Source organism: Lissotriton vulgaris, chromosome 11 (genome assembly GCF_964263255.1).
Source record: "Lissotriton vulgaris chromosome 11, aLisVul1.2, whole genome shotgun sequence".
NCBI classification, from domain to species: Eukaryota; Metazoa; Chordata; class Amphibia; order Caudata; family Salamandridae; genus Lissotriton; species Lissotriton vulgaris.
Window position 1 is genome coordinate 1,078,860,374 of NC_141699.1, and position 14,473 is coordinate 1,078,874,846.

The following is a 14,473-nucleotide window of genomic DNA, read 5'->3' on the forward strand; positions in this document are numbered from 1 at the left end:
TGGGGACACCCACCCTCCTTCCATGGACGCCTCCCTGGCTTTGTGTTGGTTGGTAAAACTCATTGTAGGTTTTGCGTCCCATTGCACGGCACAAGGGGCACACAAAACCTTTGAAACATCTGGCCTGCAATGTTTTGACGTACATGGAATCAAAAATACACATTTTGGAGCTTCAAGTTAGCCCCTGTATTTCAAAAGTGGAATTCATCCAGATTTATTGTTTTGGCTAATATTGCCCACATCCGGTAACGTAACAGTTTTTTTTTGTTTAGTTTATTTTGCATCTGGCTACCGATGGCTTTAGCTCTCTGTTGGGAGTACTATTACAATCAACACTGGACCATTGCATGTCACGGATGGTTACACTGTGCCATTGACTTTATTTTGTTTTTGGAGATGTGGGCCTAGATGTATCAAGCCGTTTGCGAATCGCAAAGGCCGAAATTCGCAGAATTTCGGCCTTTGCGAATCGAAAACGGTCTATTTGCATGTTTTGGCATGCATCAAAAATTCTCAAATTAAGGAATCGCAAATATTTGCGATTCCTTATTTTGCCATAGCATTTAAGGAACCGCAATTTTGCGATTCCTTAAATGCTATGTATGTAGCATTTTTCAATTGCGAATTTTGGTTAAGAAATCGCAAATTAACACCAACTTGTAGTTGATGTTAATTTGTGAATTCTTTTAAAAATGCACAATTTGGCATTTTTGAAGGTAGCATGTGAGGCACACACATGCCCATAGGGCATGTATGTTCGCCATATCCACACAAATGTACATTTCAGGGGTGCAGCAGGGTGTCCTTGAGACACCCCTGCACCCTTGAAATTATTCTCAATTTGCGATTAGCAAATTGCGAATCACAAATTGAGATTAATTTCACAATCATTCCTATGGGCCACCTGGCCCATAGGAATGAATGGGAAATTATTCCTTAATTGCGAATTCACAAATTGCGAATTCGCAAATAAGGAAGATTAAGAAATCTCTAAAAAATAGCGATTTTTTACATACATCCCATTTTGCGATTTCTAAATAGGGATTCCTTAAAAATCGCTATTTAGAAATAGCAAAATGGAATCTTGATACATCTGCCCCGTGGTGATTAAATCAATTCCTATAGTTATTTTCTACCTCACAATATCTGATTCATGGAAACTGGTGCCATTCTCTGTTTGTTTACATGACCGGTACAAATTCCTATGGAGCTCCAGTGAAATCAATACAATGCAGCAAGCCAATGCTTCTTTTATCTTGACCTTCTTTTGTCACGAGGGGGAGATATTTACTATTTAAAAAGCTATGTAACTAAAAGCCATTAACTTATTGATACATATGTTTCTAGCGAAAGGCTAGGTTCCCCCTTACAAGCGTGTGTTGGGGAGTCATGTTCAGTGCTAAATTTGTGCCTGTGGTTTCCGGCGCTTGTTGGCACTTCATTGTCGCTACCAGCAAATATGACAGCTGCCACATGGTGGTGCTGTTTGCATCATTTAGAGATGAGCAGAATAGCAATTGTTTATTAATTCAGTATGTATTAAAACAACTAATTCCTGCCACACCAGCTATTTTTATAGCTTTAAAGGCCTGGAATAGGCTGCATTGTCACACTTGTAGCAGTGTGCTGGGTAGTAACTGTTTAAGTACTGTCTTTGTAACAAAAAAGGGAGATACCCTAATATTAGAATAGGGACGGGGTGAATTCAAAAGTCAAAGAGTGTCCTGACTTGTGGGCACAAAATTACCTAGGCTATATCACAGAACTTGTTGAAAAAAACCTATTGACAGCTGAAAATATTGCAATCTAAGGTACGTCCGCAGAACACAACACAATCAATATACAGTAACAGCGAAACGAGTGTTAAAAATATGTTTTCATATATTTATTACAATCCAAAAAGTTGAAAAACATTTAATACATAAAAAACATTTCATAATGACATTCTTAGAAAACAAGGTTGACGCGGCGTTTCGGTTAGTTAGCAGATGTTCACCTTCTTCAGGACCGTTTTCTAAATAATGGAAACGATTTATTATTTATACATACTTGCATTGCTGACGAAACCTATACAATAGCTATTACCATTAAAATCCTAAAGTATCGCATTCAATAGAAAAAAGACAAGGTATTAACTAAACATTCGAGGAGCTTCTTAATTGATCTCATATTTTTTATTGTCAATGTTATTAACGCATTAAAAAAAATTTTGTGTCATCTAGTCACTAGTATATTTTAACTATTTCTCTTTTCACTACACAGTGAATATTGTAGATTCAAGTTTTAGCCCCCATACGCCTGGTAATTGGGGGAATGACAAACTCGTACTATTTTTGGAAACTCCATTGATGCTTACCTATTCTATGATGTAATGCAGTTTTATCGTCATCGCCTTAAGTTCTTACAAGCGATGAAGACGATGCTGTACACCCCCACCACTAAAATATGATCTTTCTGGTGCAATAACTATGTTGTAAGTAGTCTGGCACAGTCTCTGGTGCCTAACTGCACTCAGACACGCTGCAGTTTGGTAAATTGGCAACGGCCCGCATCGCAGGAAATCCTTGAGATAAGAAAGACTAGTAAGTCTAGTATGAGTGATCATTTTATCAATTCACGAACAGGCGAGTAACTTAACATCACAATCCCTTAGTTACGGCATAGTGCAAAGGAACACTGAGCTATGTAACAGTAGTTATTTCTATGTTCTACCGGTATCAATAATGAGCAAATGGAATGACCTTACCTTATCACTCTATGATTATAGGCCTGTCAGGAGACATTTTTAACAACATCTGCACAGTGATCAACACAGACATCAATCTCAGATAATACATACCTTGTCTCCTAACAATACTCTAGAAATAAGAAACAAAGTTGGACAAGATCGATTATTACTAATACCTTATATACAATATTGAGTCTATACAGTGTATAAAACCCATGGAGGGTTTCAATTCAAGTTGGTATCCAGTTGTGACTCACAAGTTAACCTATAGAGGTTCCTTGACAGCCCCCCGTGCTTTTTAACCTCTTGGCTGCTAGGCGTTTTCCCGCTGTGTGCTGGAAAATGCCATTTTAGTGGCACCATGACGAGCTCAGCTCGTCATCAGCACACGCCACCCGTGGCTGATGACGAGCTGAGCTCGTCATCAGCATCGAAAGGGTTAAGTTCCAGGCTCTAGAGGCAAGTAATGCTTCTCTTACCATATAGATATATTGTCTCAAAATTGGAAAATATAACAGAGGCATAATAATTAGTTTTGGTTTATCGTTCTGCCCAAACAGTATATGTTTTTTTTTTTACAAGACGGTGGCTCCAACAAATGTTATTTGACTCTGGGCATTGACTCAGTGGCATGTAAAACTAATACGTGATTTATCTAGTTTATTGAATTAGAACACTAACCCTCGACTGATGAAGGTAGCGTTAAGTAAACTCTCCATCATTGTATTTTGTTTGATGTGATATAGGTTTTAATTTTTGGGATATTACCAAGATCCCGTGCCTTCATTTCATTGGCGTAATCCTGATTAAGAGGAAATACATCCTTACTTATATTAGAGTTATGGGTGCTAAAACTTGTATCTACAATATTCACTGTGTGGTGAAAAGAGAACTAGATAAAATATACTGGTGACTAGATGACACTCACATTTTTTTTAAATGCGTTAATAACTGTGACAATAAAAAATATGAGATCAATTAAGAAGCTCCTCGAATCTTTTTTCTATTGAATGTGATACTTTGGGATGTTAATGGTAAATAGCTATTGTATAGGTTTCGTCAGCAACGCAAGTATGTATAAATAATAAATTGTTTCCATTATTTAGAAAACTGTCCTGAAGAAGGTGAACATCTGCTAACTCACCGAAACGCCATGTAGACCTTGTTTTCTAAGAATGTCATTATGAAATGTGTTTTATGTATTGAATATTTTTCAACTTTTTGAATTGTAATAAATATATGAAAACATATTTTTAACGCTAGTTTAGCTGTTGCTGTGTATTGATTGTGTTGTGTTCTGCGGACGTACCTTAGGTTGTAATATTTTCAGCTATCAGTAGGTTTTTTTCAACCAGTTCTGTGATATAGCCTAGGTAATTTTGTGCCTCCAAGTCGGGACACTCTTTGACTTTTAAGTACTGTCTTTGGCAGCGGCAATGTGTGGTACAAGCTGCAGTGGCCTCCGGAGTAGAGCCCTGGCACTTATATTTTTACAAATTAAGCACTGGTCGTGTTCACCTTAGATGACAGCTCTGGTGTGAACTTTTTGGAGGAAGGCAAAATGTCAGTTTAGGGTAGCAAAAACCCTAGCCGTGGTCTAGTCGCCATGTCAACCTTCCTGCTTTATTTATTTGTGCATGCTTTACTATGAAGGGGCATGCCACATTTCATATGATTTGTGCTGGGAGTCCCCACCAGTGAAAAGCCTGCACTCGGTTTAAACTGCCCTTACGTGGGTTCCGATAGGATGGTCTCATGTGTGTAAGGAAAAATCGATCTTGCGACCTGCACTGCAAAGGTCAATAAAACCCCATGCTCTGCACGAGTGACTTTGCTCTGTGGCCAGCAGAGACCCTGGAACTCGAAGAATCAAGTTCGAATCCCGGCGTCGGCTCAACAGCGTGTGGTTCTGAGCAAAATCACGTAATATCACTTTACTTGAAAAAACCTATAACAGGGTCTGCTTCTGTCGTAAAGCGCGCTAGTTCCCCTCGGGCCAGGTTCGCGCTATAAAAAAAGGCGAGCTTTGTATAATGAATACCATAACGCTGCTGCTGAACGTATCTTTCGTCCCTCTCGGCCTTTAAAAATGCCCACAAAACTACTTTACAATGATGAGCTTAAACTTGTGTTCGGTTGAGCCTCGTATCGTGTAGGCAAAGCGCCCCCTGCCGGTCGGTGTCTTACAAGGAAAGAGAGACTTTGAAAACGGACCCTTAAAACATTTTTGTTTGTTTAATAAGCCAAACATTTTTACGTACACAAATTCGCAGTGCTAATTACTCACACTTTCTACTATCCGGTGAAGTTTAAACTCTATTTTTCAAGTATTATAGTAAAAATAATGGGGTTTATTTTTTTTGTTGTTAAAAAATGGGGTTCATAACGTACTTCTGCCGTTAAAGAGGCAACAACTAAAAGAGTTGGTATTTCCGGAATCAGTGTTACTCAGTTTAATGCCCTCTGCCATTTTGGAGGGTTAATTTGACTTGAGCTATACATCACAACGGACCTGAGCAGTTCTCGTTGAACCAAGGGCAGCTTTCCCATCAACACTGGAGCCCACCTGCCTCGCCAGGCTTTCTCTTCCCCTTGTTTCCTTTTATAACCTAATGCCTTCTGGGAGTTGTAGTCTTGTTTCCTATCCTTTGAACCGAAGAGCAATTACGATTGATAACAATAATTCAAATAGAAAAGAGCAGAGCTGGGAGAACCGCGTGCTGCCGACAAGGAACAAGGTGACTTGTAACACTGTTCTCGACCACGCCCTTACATCAATAAACTTCCAGTAATCAATAAAATGCATGTCAAAATACAAGCTGTCTACATTACATGATCAGCCCATTTTTGAGTTTGGTTTGTAAACTAAGGCGCTGGTAAAATGCGCCAATCTCAGAAAAAAGTGGAATGGTGCGCCCAGAGATATAACAGTCCACAAACCTTTGTCAAAAAAAAAATATATTCTTCTTTTATCTCATTTCCATGTAATGCATAAAATCTATCAAACAAACATCCGGCCAACGTGTTTCGGTCAAAAAGACATCTGAACTTCATCAGGGTTTTAGTGTCTTTATTCTCATTAGATTCCTGGTTCGCAGATTGATATTGACAGTATACATATTCATTGGTGGTGTCTAGGAAAATATAATTCAGTAATATCCATATTCCTTAACCAAGTCTGGCAAAGATTTGCAATTGATCCAATATTAGATTGGGCAATAGTGTCCCCCAAATTATAGGGAAATCTGTGTCACAATCTTCAGTGCCTCTCCATAAATGTGTCAATCTGTCAGATCCTGCCCAGAGGGATTTTGGAAATTGGTCCAGGGTGCTGGGAACTTGAAATGTCTAAATTCCACACCTATAGTCCAGAACACACTGGACAAAGGCGTATTATGCTAGGTTACAAGGTGCAAGACATAGCTTAAGGCAGTACCATGTGGAAGGTGGCACCTGGGCATGGAATGTTATGTTATGTTAAGTTATGTGATTTGTACAGTGCATAGCTGTCCCAGCGCTAAGGTACAGAGGGAGGATGCATACTAGGCTTCTGCTACTGGAACAGCCAGGTCTTTACTGTCCTTCTAAAGGCCAGATGAAAGGGGATGTTCCTGATGGAAAGTGGGAGCGAGTTCCAAAGAGTTGGTGCTCGTACCTTAAATGAACGACCCCCGGTTCTCGCCCTGTGGAAACTCTGCACCTGCAGTAGGTGGTGGCCCGCAGAACGCAGAGCACGGGTGGGAGTGTATGGCAGACATAGATTACTGAGAATCTTAGGGCTGATGTCGGCCAGTGTTTTGTGCGTGACACAGAGGACTTTGAACCGGATTCTCTGCTCAATAGGCAACCAGTGGAGACGGCGCAACCCACTAGAGGCAGAACTGTGCTTCGGTATAGCGAGTAAAGTGTGGGCTGCCGCATTAATGGTGCGCTGGAGCCTATTGATCACAGATTTATTAGCGCCAAGCAAAAGACTATTACAATAGCCCATCCTGGCCAAAATCATGGCTTGAACTACCAGCTGGGAAGTGTGAGGGTGGAACAAGCCCAAAATACGTTTAAAGCCACGTAGAATGCCGAAACTGGTTCCTGCCACAGTCTTGGCGTGCTCCTCGAAAGAAAGAGCACTGTCCATCCTGATGCCAAGGTTCTTTACAGTGGTTTTTGGCACAGGAGGGGGACCCAACTTCTGAGGACAACACTTGTTTTCCCATAAATGGGAGTCTTTGCCTAATAGGAGGATCTCCGTTTTGGACGCCTTGAGTTGGAGACAATTTGCCTCCATCCAGCCTGCTGTAGCGGACAGGTCTTCCTGAAATTTTCCCGCATCCTGGCTGGGGTCCTTAGTGCAGGAAAAGACTATCTGCGTATCATCTGCAGAAGATACCAGAGATATGTTATGGGCTTTGGCCATCAGTGCCAATGGCCGAACATAAATATTGAACAAGGTCGGGCTCAATGCTGACCCCTGAAGGACCCCACAGTGCAGAGGGTGACTCTGAGAGTGGAATGGAAGAGAGATAACGTGAAAAGATCTATTCCACAGGAAGGACCCAAACCAGTCTAGGGCACTACCCTTAATAACGATCTCCTGCAACCGATGGATCAGGATTTTGTGTGAGACCGTATCAAAGCGGTGCTGAGGCCAGCAGGATGAGTGCCATCATATTGCCCGCATCCATGGATGCGCTCAGTTGTGCAGTAACAGCTAATAGGGCTGACTCAGTACTATGCCTGGAACGGAAGCAGTTTTGAGACAGATCCTGTACGGAGTAGGACTCCAGATACTGCGTCAGAAGGCCTTTCACAAAGGATTCAGTACTTTTTGCTGGTAGTGCGTGGTCCAGTGGATACTGAGTACAGGGGTATTGGAAACAAGGCATGTTCAAAGACCAGGCCTAGGAACCAGTGCCATCTGGGCAGGGTAGGCCTCAGGTCAGGCCCAAACAGCACTGAGACACCGGTTGAGCCAAACTTTATGTAGTTTTAAAGCCCAAACTATTTAGAAAATACTACATCTAAGTGGATGTGCAAAAATATAAATAAAAAAGATGCCATTTGCATCTCATGCACACTAAATGCAGTCGAAAATGATCCCCACATATTATTCTTCTGCCCAGGGTATACAATCCCCCGGAAAAATTGTATTAAACCAATCTTCATTAACATTGGGTCCAGGTTACATTCAGAAGTATTATGCATTTTAAAAACAGATACATAGCAGAAAACATTTTCAGCCTCAGTAGATATCTATTTGCCACAAACCTAATACGCCAGAGAAATTGATTGAAATGATAAACTTTATACGACTACTCCTTCAACAAAAACCTCCACCGCTTCATTTAAGCTCTTTTCAAAACGGCTTCGCTCCTTTTCTCATTTATGGAGCTCCAGAGAGTCGTCTCACCTTGGTTAGTTACAAATATTTATTTATTTATTTATTTGGGCATTTGTAGAGCGCCTGGTTACGCCACTGGCGTGTCCCCGCGCTATGATAAGTGGAGTGGCTGCCCCCCCCTCCCCCTCCCACAGAAAGCTACCTGCTAAACAGGTGGGTTTTAAGTTTCTTCCTGAACAGGATTTCAGATGGTTCTAGTCGCAGTTCTAAAGGCAGGGCATTCCAGCATCTGGGAGCGAGCTATCTAAAAGATCTTCCTCCCATGCGCGCCTTCCTTACTCTGGGAACCTTTAGCTGTCCAGTCTGCGAGGACCGTAGATTGCGTGTGGGCTCATAGCAGGTCACCAGACTCTGGAGCGGAGCAGGAGCTTTGCCGCTCAGAATGCGGTGGCATGTGGAAAGGGCTTTGAACTCCACCCTCTTCCCCACAGGGAGCCAATGGAGGGTTTGGAGAGCTGGTTTAGAGGGTGACCTCCTGGGGAGCCTGAGTACAAGCCGCGCCGCGGCATTCTGGAGCACTTGCAGGCGGCCCATGACCCTGCCCGTGGCCCCCAGATATAACAAGTTCCCATAATCAAGTCGCGAGGTGACCAGGGCGTGCACCAGCGTCCTTCGAGCAGCAATAGGGAGGAGGTCTAATACTTTCCTTAAGGCTCTCAGAACACCAAAACACACCCCGTCACCCGGCTGACCTGGGGACCAAAGGCAAGATCCATATCCAGTCACACACCGAGGTTCCTGGCCTCCCGGCAGGGGACGGGGACTTCACCGAGGCAGGGCGGCCACCACGCCGACGACCACGCAGACGGCCCTCCCCCCACCACGAGCACCTCGGTCTTGCTGCCGTTCAACTTTAAACAGTTTGCGGACATCCAGGTTGCCAGGTCTTGCATGCAATCCCTGAAGATGTCCGCTGCAAGGCCGGGTGCACGCGATAGGGAGATGACCAGCTGCATGTCATCGGCATAAGACACCAGGCGTAGACCGTATCCTTCCACAATGGCTGCCAGGGGGGAGACATAGATATTAAATAGGGTTGGGCTCAGGGACGAGCCCTGAGGCACGCCCTGGCCCAGCTCAATCTCATTCGAGTAACAGTCACCCAATCGGACCTGAAAGCACCTGTCAGACAGGAAAGACCCGATCCAGCCAAGCGCTTCTCCTGTGACCCCCTCCTTCATTCAGACACTGTAGCAAGATGGAATGTGCTACAGTGTCGAATGCCGCGCTTAGATCAAGTAGGATCAAAGCCATGGTTTGGCCCTCATCCACACCCTGTCGTAACGCTTTGACCGCCATGAGAAGCGCAGATTCCGTCGAGTGACGGGGCGGAAGCCAAATTGCAAGTCATGGAGTAGCGATGCCTCCTCCACAAAATGCATGAGTTGTAGATTGGCTATTTTTTCCGCCACTTTAGCCATATAGGGCAGGAGGGAGATTGGGCGAAGATTGTCAAGTTTTTCGAAGCTGACATTAGCTTTTTTCTGCAGAGGGAGTACAACTGCTTGCTTCCAAGCATTGGGGACAGTCTGGGACTTGAAGGAGGCATCTAGTAGGTGGCGAACATAGGGTTCAAGTACTTGCAGGCTACCCTTCAGCCGACTTGGAGTAGTCGGGTCTCTTGGAGAGCCAGATTTTATCGACCCGCAAATGCGGAGAAGTTCCTCAGTCGGAGGGGTGACAAAGGTGGTTAGTCGCTGTTCCCCTTTGATTTTAGTGGCCTCCAAGTGCATAGGACTGTTGTCGGCCTGCTGAGGGAAGGCGCAGTAGATGTTTGTTACCTTATTTGCAAAAAACTCCGCAATACGGTCACAACCCTCCGTTGTGCAAAGTTTCTTGGGCACCACAGCAGGCTTCCCTACGGCAATTGATTTATAGATTGAGAAGAGTTCCTTAGTGGACTGTTCTGCTTCTTCAATCTTGTTGCAGAAATACAGTGTTTTAGCCTTTCTTATCAGTTTGTGGTAGCTGCGCCTACAGTCTATGTACTCTGCTTTAGCGTGGGTCGTGTAGGCAATCCTCCATTGCCTTTCAGCACGTTTACACGCTGCTTTGGCCACCCGCATGTCCTCATTGTACCATGGAGCCGATCTCTGAGCTCGGCCCCCCACTTTTGCCACACCGAGTGGGGCCACCAAGTCCAGTGCTTCCGTGATACGCTGGGCTAGGTTGGAATTGATTTCTTCTACCCCCTCACCCCCAGGGTGGCCCTTCGCAGTTAGCGCCTGATTGAATTTAGCTTGAGAGAACGCCGCCCATCTCCGCCTAGGGTGTTTATCAGCAGGGGGTTCAGTCGGTCGTGCTCCCAGCAACTCAATGGTGAATGGGATGAGATGGTGCTCCGACCATGGGATGGGGACTGGATTCTGAGCTTCCACTTGGTCCCAATTTGCGAAAATCGGGTCAAGAAGGTGGCCCAGTTGGTGGGTGGGGTGCTTTACTTTCTGCTCAAACTGCAATCCTGTTATTACTTGACAGAAATCCCTCGCCACCTTGTCCGTAGGGGTGTCTAGGTGTAAGTTTAGGTCACCCAGAACTAGATATTTGTCAGCTCTTAATGCGGCCTCTGTGACGCCTTCTACTAGCTTCTCGATAAATGTGGCTGTCGAGCCAGGCGGGCGATAGATCAGAAGGCCCTTCAAGGTAAAATTACCGCTTATCGAGATAGAGAAGGCACCGGCTTCACTATCCTCAATTGTGATACGTTCTAGCTGACATTGGTAGTCCTGTTTAGCGACTATGGCTATGCCACCCCCTCTGCCTAGTGCTCTGTCTAGTCTCTGCAGGCAGTAGCCCTCTGGGATAGCTTCAATGATATCCGGCATGGAGTCCTGATCTAACCAAGTTTCCGTGAGGAAGAGCAGATCCCATTGCTTCCCACTAAGGAGGTCATGTATGTCAAGACAGTGCTTGCGTAAGGAACGTGCAGATTCCCACTTGTGGCCACTTCTGTGCCATTCCCTGTGGTTAGAAGGCGCTCCTTCTGTGTGCCGTGGTCCCGTCATGGCCACAAAGGGATCGAGATCCTAGCTGGGTCGCCAATTCTTTTTCTCAGCCTGAGTGTGTCCACCACACTCCTCTGCCTTCAATGCAGGACCTTGGTGGATCATCGGAGATAAAACCCGGTGCCAGTCAGTTCTGCTCTGCTCCAGACAGATCCTTGTGTATTCACGTTATTGGGGGACCACACGGAGTCAACACATCTCCCCCCCCCAAAGAAAACTAAACTATTGCCTTCCTCATTCCCTGATCATCACTTGCCTATAGCTTCCAAGTTTCATGTGGGATGAGGTGCTCCAGCCCAGGCTTTTTGTTTCAGTTCTGGAACTAGTAATGCTGGCACTAAAAGTCTCAGAACTCAAAGGAAAAGGTGAACTGGAGTAGCTGGTCACACATGAGCATGGGAAATTTGGCAGCGCAGCATGCCGCGGTGCTTCAAGGGCCATCCACGCCTCTCGAGACTGTCCGGCACACAGAATCTGTGGTCAGTCCTTGTATGACTCAAGCTGCCCCCTCAGAAGGTGACCCTGAGCAGGATGGCCACAGCCGACATTGGTGGCTGCTATAGCACCTGTGGCCTCCGTAAGTAGACGCGGCAGCGGGAGGGCGTGGTCTCCTTTGCCTCAGTCACCAGACCGAGGCACTGCAACAGACCTCCATTTCCAGATTTAAATATAGAGGGTACTCTAGACCAGGGATCTCCAAACCGGTCCTGGAGAGCCGGATCCATGCCATATTTTTGAGATATCCCCATTGAGATACATGTAGTAATTTTAAAAATCTGGCATGGATCCGGCCCTCCAGGACCGGTTTGGAGACCCCTGCTCTAGACTCTCTGGCAGCTATAATCTGGAGCTCTCCTCCCTCACATGGACCTCTGGCTACTCTCTCCTGTTGTTGTGGGTGGTGCTGCAGTTTTCGTTTTCTGCCTGGCTCTATTTTGTTCATTCACCCCCTGCCTGTGACTTCTTCCGGGACGTATCCACAGTAAATTAATAAAAAATAAACAAGAAAGAAGTGGCTTCTGAAGATGCCCAGACCTCCAGGAAACAGGGCCAGCTCTGTAGAACATTCTTCTGATTCCCATTCGACATAGCAATAACCTCTTACATTGAACTTATACGTATATAGATAGACTATAGATTGTCTGATTTACCAAGATATTATTCTAGAACTAAATCATTCTAACTTCTCTATCGATAATTGCAATATTCTGTGCCAATCAGCACAAAAGAAGTGACCAAAGGTAAATCAGTTCACAGTGTTCCGCTATCTGAATAACTCCCATAATAAACACATCTAAATATTGTAAAATGCTGGGGTTGGCTCAGCCAATTGGAAGGCGTAGGATGCTGGCTTATAGTATTGTTATTTTCCTGCTTTCTAATTTTAGAAAGCCTGGCACATAAGCATCCAGAAGATGGAATCATCTGTCTTGTCTGTCTGCCAGGAGAGAGGACATTGGGGGCACACATGCTAACAATGTTATAGATTAAATACTGTTGTGGCCACCACTTTTGATAGCCCTTGCCAGTTTTTCTACATATTCACCTCTGATTCGAGCTTATTAATACAACTTGGGCAATTAACAGCAGTTATCACTTTCAACAGAGGCTGTGCTTAATTTGAGCCGGTGGTTCCCGGTGCTCGGCACAGCACTTAATTGTCAACTCCAGCACTTATGACAGTCTGCCACATAGGGGTGTTATTTGTCTACTTTAGAGATGAGCACAAACATTGTTTATTAATTAAATATACATTAAAATGACTATCTCCTGTAGCCCAAGCCCTTCAACTAGCGTTGGGGGCCTGTAATAGTCTGAATTGCAACACTTTGTAGGAGTGTGATGGTTAGTAGTGTGTTGGTACTTTCACTGGAAGCGGCAATAGGTGGGGCAAGCTGCAGTGGCCTCCTGGCTAGGGCCCTGGCACTTATGTTTTATACAAATTAAGCGCTTAATTACAGAGGGCAATAATGCTCGACTGATAACTAGCAGCTAACTGGAGGAACGGAAGGGTCGACGGTCAGGTCTGTTATTCACCAGACGAAGAGTTTTTCCAGGCTTTTGTGTCCCTTTTTTTTAAGGCAAGTCTTGAGGAGACTGTTCTGACGATGCTTCCTTCCTTGATCTTGTCTTGAGCAGGTTCAGCAGCTGGTGGAGGACATCAAACACATCCTGGACCAGAGACTGGACGAGCTGGACTGGATGGACAAAGAAACTAAATCTGCAGCACGAGCCAAGGTAAGCCGGCAGAGACCAGGGGTCCACCAGATATCCAAAGCTCTGGCAGGGTCTGGGACAGGATGGTCTCTACACAGGCACTACAACATTTATTGAACTGAGAACTGAGCACATAGTACGTCTTTATAGTTAACCTCTATGAAGGTGGCCCTGGCAATTCTTAATTTGTGCTGGTGTTTGCCGGTGCTTGGCACCGGCCCGTATTTCTTAACATCAGCTCATGTTTATTACAGATGACCACATAGAGGCGCTGTGTGTCTACTTTAAACAGAGCCCACCATCTATCTGTTCTAAAAAATGAAGGAGGGCGAGAAATGAGGGGAGAGGGCTCCATGTGGGGTGCAGTGTTCTGTGGTGCACCACAGCTCTAGATTATATTTTGGGTGGACTCCCAGCTAGAACCCTTGGGCTGAAGATGCACTAGGTTGGGATGTTACATAAGAGAGATGGAGGTGGTAGGGGGTTACTTCCCTGTTTCTTGGAAGAGCAGTCACCCCAACAGAACTGAAAGCAATTGGGTTGAGTTGGTTAGGTCTGATGAGAGATAGGCCTTGCTATGTACTTGATAGGTGATGGGTGTCATGGGTGGTCTATGGGTTTGGTACTATTGATCCAAACCGGCACCAACTCCGCTCCTCTCTCTTCCAGCTGCAGTACATGATGGTGATGATTGGGTATCCAGACTTCTTGCTGAAAGCTGAGGCCATCGACAAAGAATATGAAGTAAGTGGGATGATACGAGTGCAAAGCAGAAGGAAGCGGAAGGCGTGGGGGTAGCGGGGTCCATTGACCATGCCTGATGCTTCTCTTTCCTGCAGTTTGAAGTCCATGAGAAGGAATACTTCAAAAACATCCTCAACAGCATCAGGTTCAACATCAAGCTCTCGGTGAAGAAGATCCGGCAGGAGGTGGACAAGTCTACGTGAGTAGCGAAGTTCAGAGCTTCCAGGGCGCGTCACAGCATGGCGTGGTATGTCCATGTGTCTGGACGGAGGGGTCAGGTGCAGTGTTGCTGGTAATCCTGAGGTGGGCTTCTTGCCTCAGCCTGATGGGCTGGTCTCCTGACCGCTTGAGCATGGTGGACACAGCCAAGCTTCTATCGAG

General features: G+C 45.1%; 1 protein-coding gene across 1 annotated transcript in view; it reads left to right on the plus strand.

The window, feature by feature from the left end:
* ECEL1 (endothelin converting enzyme like 1) overlaps positions 1–14,473 on the plus strand; it is a 207,682-nt gene that overhangs the window by 144,383 nt on the left and 48,826 nt on the right. The window contains exons 7-9 of the mRNA XM_086944957.1: positions 13,271–13,369; positions 14,018–14,092; positions 14,188–14,291. Of these exons, the coding sequence (XP_086801083.1) occupies positions 13,271–13,369; positions 14,018–14,092; positions 14,188–14,291 (278 nt within the window). The remainder of the gene's footprint in view (positions 1–13,270; positions 13,370–14,017; positions 14,093–14,187; positions 14,292–14,473) is intronic.